Source organism: Notothenia rossii (genome assembly GCF_949606895.1).
Source record: "Notothenia rossii genome assembly, chromosome: 1".
Classification (NCBI taxonomy): domain Eukaryota; kingdom Metazoa; phylum Chordata; class Actinopteri; order Perciformes; family Nototheniidae; genus Notothenia; species Notothenia rossii.
Genome location: NC_136912.1, coordinates 88,426,276 through 88,433,480, shown reverse-complemented (window position 1 = coordinate 88,433,480; position 7,205 = coordinate 88,426,276). Strand labels below are relative to the sequence as shown.

The 7,205-nt window shown below is 39.6% G+C and overlaps 1 protein-coding gene across 3 annotated transcripts in view; it reads left to right on the top strand.

Annotated features, from left to right (window-relative positions):
* Positions 1-6,553, top strand: part of ssbp4 (single stranded DNA binding protein 4) — an 89,446-nt gene extending 82,893 nt beyond the window's left edge. Inside the window, exons 13-18 of one of the 3 annotated variants that reach the window (XM_079675764.1) lie at positions 1,538-1,608; positions 1,729-1,807; positions 2,187-2,215; positions 2,303-2,404; positions 3,422-3,443; positions 3,603-6,553. In XM_079675764.1, coding sequence (XP_079531890.1) covers positions 1,538-1,608; positions 1,729-1,807; positions 2,187-2,215; positions 2,303-2,404; positions 3,422-3,443; positions 3,603-3,664 — 365 coding nt within the window. In that variant the 3' untranslated portion in view covers positions 3,665-6,553. The other 2 variants (XM_079675762.1, XM_079675763.1) reach the window with 2 other exon arrangements.
* Positions 6,554-7,205: the final 652 nt, after the last annotated feature.

Here is a 7,205-nt window from a genome sequence, read left to right as displayed (position 1 = left end):
CTCTTTTGAGGTTTTCCCTTTCCTGTTGTGTGTTATATAGGTTTGTGTGCATGTAAATGGTCTGCAAAGGCTAAAATCCCAAAGTTCCCTAAATAAAGCCTACCATTAACTCATGCAAACATGTCACAGTAGAAGCACAAAATGCAATTATGAAACCTGAAAGTGAGCATAATATAGCCTTTTAAAACATCCTAAAACACCCTCATCAGTGACATGCATCATACACATTAATGCAGCTTTAACATTAATCATAAACATCATAAATGGTAGTTAAACACCGACAGGGGCTTGAAGTGCATTTTGCTCACATCCGTTTTGAAAGCAGCACCTTCCTTTTCCCAGTACTTTTACTTTACTAAATGATCTGAATACTTCTGCCACCACTGCATTTTGTAAGCATTTCTCAGTAAAGGAACAAAGATATTCTGGCGTTGTTAGCTGTGTTTTCTCTCAATGTTCAGACAGCTGTTTGAAAGGAAAGCGGAGGCATGTCAGTCTGCAATCAGACGAGTGATCTTCCTCAGCTTTGACACATCAATCTAGAGTCTGAGCGGAGGATTAGCTGAGAACAAAACCCTGTGGGCTGATATCCTGTGGATGTTCTCTTTCTGCCGGCCTGCCGAGAGCTTCTTTTTGTGTCCACTATTTATTATTTATATACATACCTCTATTGTGATACGTTGCCGGGGCAACCTTTTGCAGAAAATGCTCCTGCTCACACGTACACCGGGAGGGGAAACATATTTCCACTGCAGTCGCCAAGACTGTGCGCACACACACAGACACTTCCACACCAACCTCCCACAAAAAATGCACACCTCCCACTCAGCACTGCCCCCCCGTCCTTCTCCAGTCACGACAAAACAGGCTATTAGATGAAGGGACACTAAAAGGCGAGATCTCTCCACCACTTTGCACATACTGTCCTCTCCTGTCTTTCAATCTGCTATTCTGTTTCCAGCCTGCTTTTCTCAAACTGTCACTCACAACTTGCAATGTCAGATCAAGGTCACCTCATCCTTCTGAATTGTGTCAGGATAAGCAGACACAAGAGGAGCAACACAGCATGTGCTGGTTGTCGCACATTTGTCAAGTTGTCCGATATACCAATCTCCTGCTTCTAGGAAGGAGAGATTGCAGGTTTCTTTTATTGAACATTGCAGGGAGCAGTGTGAAGATTGACTGACGGACAGATTCACTGACATTATGTAGTGACACTTAGAGTAACATTTTTGCTGGTTCTTGTCATGCTCAGCAGAAATAAGAACATGGGTGGGCTCTAGCTGAATATGGGGAACAAATTGCAGAATTACGCTGAAACAACGTCAGACTCGCTGAAGGACTGTGCCTCTCCAGTCGTTTCTGTGCAGCTCGGCTCGTTATTTTCTATTCATTACCCCATTCCACACCCCGGCCCAAACAATTGGGTAGAAAGCGGATATCGTTGATATAGGGCTTATCTGCAAGTGTTTCCCGGAGGAAGAAAATACTTAACAGTATTCTGATTTCACATATCCCAACTGTTTTTAATTCATAGATTCGACAAACTCAAGTGAAAACATCTACACAATGATGAACCCTATCGGCCCTGGTGGAAACAGACCTAATGTGAGTCATTTTGATTAATTTTCATCTACACTTAACATATTTATCCAATATTTATTAGAATTCTTCTGTACAATTTACACAGAGTAAAACTAATAACCATTATCATTTGTTTTTCTTTAGTTCCCTATGGGGCCGGGTCCTGACGGGCCTATGGGAGGAATGGGTGCTATGGAGCAGCATCATATGAACGGATCACTAGGTGAGTAGCCAAAGATAGTGTGTACAGCATGCACTTCCTTAAGGCTCCTGAGTATTTTCATACCTGTTAATGTCTTTAGAAGTAAGACTGTGCCCTCTCATGGCCGGCAGAGGAAGTGTCCTCCCCCATCCTGTTATTGATCAGAGCTAAAACAGATTAGTGGGGCAGTGAGAAGGCCAATTGATCTGGTAGATTTGCGAGACGGGATCATTGAAGCCAGCAAGTTGGTGCTCATCTGTATCTGAAACAAATAGCTTAGTTAAAGGCCATATCCTGTGAGAGGGCAAGCTGTTCCTACTTGCTCTGGATATCCTGATCGTGTTGAATCAGTTAACAGTAACCTCATAACGATTTCTCCTTTTTCTATTTCTAATCACAGGCTCTGGTGACATGGATGGGTTGCCAAAGGTAAGACTAACTGACTCTCAGTCTATGAATTTGTCTGTCCGTGTAACTTCTGTGTTCTGACTTTTTCTGTTTACCTGTGTATCACAGAATTCTCCTAACAACATGGCAGGCATGAACAATCCTCCCGGCACTCCGCGGGACGACGGCGAGATGGCAGGCAACTTTTTAAACCCATTCCAAAGTGAAAGTGTGAGTACCAAAAGGAGACATCATACTTCTTAAGCTGGGAACAAACAAAACAACGACATACAAATCATATCTGAATGTGATAAGGTAAAGAGTCAGGTTTTTAAATCAAACATTTTGCTTTGGATAACAGTAGTATCTGCACAAATCCCTGATGATAACATGATCAAACAGCAGTATCACATTTTTTATTTGACAAACATATTAATGTTTTTAATACAGTTGTGATTTGTCCATGTGGTTTGAGACTCAATTAAAGCATGCAACATTTAAATAGTTTAAATGTAAATTGCCCAAGGTGACCTGGGGCCGGTTTAAAGTAGAAAATATAATTTCACTATTGCTTATCAAAATAAAACCCAGACTCAAGATAGATTTGCTTCTAAATGTGTCTCTTGCAAAAAGCCATGAGGTTCTTGAAGAACATTAAACTAATTAAAAACTGACTGAGATACCACTTTAAACGACACAGTATGTCCACTCTTCCAAAAATGTCTTTGCTTTCAACAGTTATAAAAACATTTTAAAGAGAATAACACTGCTGACCAATGTAAAATATGTTAGTGAAATCAGCCCCATGCTCTACTTTGACCTTAAAACCAGTCCTCCTGGCTAAATTGAACCGGTCATTAGTCCTTTATGTTGTGCAATATTTCCCCATCTTTACCCAACATACACAAAAACACAGCATGCACAAACACAAGCATGAGAAAGAACCACATCATATGCTTTCTCTGCTGCATGGAGAGATTGTCATATAGTGATTAATACGAGACTGACAACGACTACATTTTGCCACAGTCTCTTCACTGTGTTCTCGATTCCTTAACATTTTCTCCTTGGGCTGCTTTGCTTGCTGCTGGTTTAAACACTTAGTCAGGGTTAATGTTAATGTGTAATGTTTGCTGGACATGGCATTTAGTTCAGTTAGTTGTATTGCTTTTATCTTGAATTGGGTAGTTTAATGATATAGTTTTGGCTTATCTTTTTTCCCCTCCCTTTCTTTTTCTCCCTTTACAGTATTCACCCAACATGACGATGAGTGTGTGATTTTTTATTTTATTTTATCTTTTATTTTATTTTATTTCCTTTTCATCTCCCCTTACCCAAATCTTCCCTTTCCATCCACCCTGGTGCGTCTTGCATTACCTTCCTCTCTCCCTTCCTACCTCCTCCTCCTGGTGGATGGTGTGCCACACAGCCCCATGGGATGCACCTGGAAAGCAGGACTCCCCTCAAGGCCCCCCATCCCAACGCCTGTAAAATGGGTTTAAGAACATGAAAAGGCCTCCAAGCAACAGGAAAGGTCTCTTCTCCGATTCTTCTTCGCCTGCCGGGCCTCGACACGGGCCCTAGGACAGAAAGAGACTGAATCTGCTCCGAGCCTGTCTCTCCCAAAACCTAAAAACCTGCCCTCATGGGTGGCGATCACACCCAAACACGATGCCCCGCTGTACCACCACCACTCCATTATATCTCGCTGATCATAACTTATAAGGACACGCGGTTGATGACTGACAGGGGCCGAAAACCCTCATTCAAAAACTCCTGTGTCAGGAATGATTTAAAAAAAAAAACAAGAAAAAAAACATGAACTGATAATGTTATTTTAGGGCAAGAATGGTTTTCTTTTTAAATGTTTGTATTTTTTTGTTGTTGATGGTAATATTATTGTTATAATTTTCATAATTGATATTATTCTACTAATGTAGTTATGATTTCCTGTAAAGGGCACATTTTATCTCAGCAGCAGCATCAACAATGACAGAATAAGCACACTCATTTGAAAAATGCACAATGATTTTTTGTTTACATGATTTAAGGCTATTTGATGTTTGTCTTGTTTTTGTTGTTACAGTCTATCTCACATCACATACCTCTCCTTTAAACTAAACTGAACGTGTAGCTCGAGTCTTTGCCACTTTAATGTTTGTTGCACCATTTGCATAAACATTTAAAGTGATCGGGATAATTGACTGTCTTCACCAATTAAAGTAGTTTCTGATGTAGTATTTTGGCTAAAGATATCCATACAGTTAAAACAGAGGCTTTCTCAGAGCACTGCTGTTTCCTGGTACAAAATGTCTGCTGATGCACCTGAATGATCATCTAGCTATCTTGTCTTAATACGCCCCCCTTCTCACAGTTTTTACTACATGGGAAAAGCTCTGAGGTGCCAGTTCTCATTCAGTATCCAACAGAGCAAGAGAGCATCTCTTCTATGGATTTGTCTGTAAATACAACATATTTAGCGTGTATGGTGGTTGTTTTATTTGTTATTTACAAGTTGTCTGTGAATCCTAAAACGTGTTTCCTTCCCCTCCATCACTTTGTTTGATTTCAACCTCACTGTGGACTCCCAAGTGGCACTGTTTTCCTCCCAGGGTTCATTCTGGTCTCCAGGCAATGCCCCCTTTTCTTCAGACTTGGAGATAAATGTAGGACTTCAGATACACTTGTGAGGCCGCCTGCTTTCTTGCTTGGATTTTAGGGTGAACCCACAGATCCTGTATGATACACTTTTTTAACCCAGACAAGACATGCTAAAAACAGACTCCCATCGATCAGATCCTCTCAACGACTCCCATATGTTCGGGAAAGTGGATCCAGATTAGCGTCGATGAAGGGAGCAGAGTGATGCACCTCGGGGTAAACAGACTGCCACATCGGTCTGAGGAAGAGGAAACAACAATGGGACGCTTTTGTAAAGGATATTTCTGTTTAGTTTTTTCAGCAGATTGTTTTTATTTTTAATGTATTCAACTGAGAAAAAATGAAAGCCCGTAGAATCTGCACACAAAGAAAATCATAGTTACATATTACGCTATTTAATTTCGTTCTGTATGTTATGTTCTCTTGGCCTGATCTACTCTCCGTTTCAAAGGGTTACGTTATCTCTCGTGGCATCACACTGCAGCACTTAATGGCATTGCTGTGTTCAAATCAACAATAACTAAAACAACCATTGTAGCCTCTATGGGTGATGGTGACGTACTTGTCAATTTTCTGATATCAATGTGAACAGATTGTACCCAGAGTTCAACAATGACATCTCCAGGATTTGGCTATTGGTGGCCTGGGACACACTCTCCAGTGTTCCTTCAATGTAGCCACACACACACACCTCCCCATCTTTCCTCCAATCCCTCGCCTCGTCCCTACCAAACCTCTCCCCTCCCTTCTCTTTTTAATTTCCTTTTTTGTAAATACTGTATAATGCATTTTGATATCATTGACATGTTTTGATATGTCAGTCACTACCAATGAATACAGTTGAAAGTAAATTATAAATAAAACTGTCCATGTTTTTTCATAGAGAAAGGATGTCTATTTGACACGTGGCTACATTTCCATTAAAATGTATAGAATACAGTCGACACAATAAATGCAGACTGTATGCTAAAGACTCGTAGGTGGGGAGGACAGGACAGAGAGAGGACAGGACAGACAGAAGCAAACTGTGGCGTCCTCACTCTGCCCTCGTCTCCTTGTGCTTCAGTTTTACTATTGGCCTTGTTCATCATTTTTTTCAAAGGGCATCTTCTCCCAAAAGAAAAACATGTGACCTCTTACTGCAGTTTTTAATATGAAGGATTTTTATCAATTTAAGAGAACTTTTAAAAAGGTAAAAGTACTTAAGAGAACCTCATTTTAAATTAAGAATAGATCAAAAAGAAACTGTGTCCTTTGCTATTCCTGTTATAGCGTTGTATAGATAGAAGCTCTCTCACTGATCCTCTCTCAGTCCTCTGTGTATATCGATCGTTGGCCATCTCTGTACTTCTATTGTGATGTATAATACTGTACCATTAGGAAGATTTGCTGGTCGGGTGCGGGTGGTTATGTTGAGTTGGGGAGGGGTGGGGGTTCAAGGGAATGGAATATAAATGATTCTCCTGTACCATTCATGGTCCTTTCTGATGACATGGCAGTATTCAATATGAAGCAGTCTGTCTCTTGGGTTTGCTTTGTATTTTCATGGTAGGATAGTTCAGAAATCTTGTCTTAGGGACTTAGGTGTCTTGTGTAGGTAATAAAGATGTTCTTTGTATGTTTCTTTATATTGTAAAGTTTCTTTAGACTGAAAGAAAACAGATGATTTGCTTATCAAAAAAGAAACAATGCATCAATAATAAATGTAATTTGATTTTTCCTTGTTGTCTCAATCTCTTCCTCTGAGCTCTCATTTAGCTTTCATCCACCAGTAGTAGTACACAATAGGAATTTAGTGCAAAGGAAAGGGCCAAATATTTTTTTAAAACACGCTTTTCACAATGTGGAATAATATATTACTTGGTATGTCATTATTGTCAACTAGACTAAAGCTAAAAAATCAAATCAATTCTGCTATAACTTCAATAAACCTGCATGATATTCCTAGAAAAGGTTTATGGACTGTATGGGTTAAATTCCTGCAACTAAAAGGTTCCCTGATTTAATTTTTTACTTTTTACTATTTCCTTTCGGGCCTCAACCTTTGCACACGTTTCAAAACAGTTATTATCAATGTTTGATTTAGGCTCTCAATTTTGTAACTTTTTTAATTTTATTATACCAGTTGAGTTTTGACTTTAAATAACACTCAATGATTCTGACACACATTTTGAATTTGCATTAAGGTTACCACAGCTCCAAGCTAAAAAATATGTTAAATATAAACGATAAAGTCACTGTACATCCAGCCGCTACACAAATGGCATTTTGCTATTGTTGTGAGATAACGCATTAAAAGCCACTCATGAATCCATGGTGGATGTAGTCACAATTAGGCTGAGTGTAATCTATACTTGAGATATAAGTACAG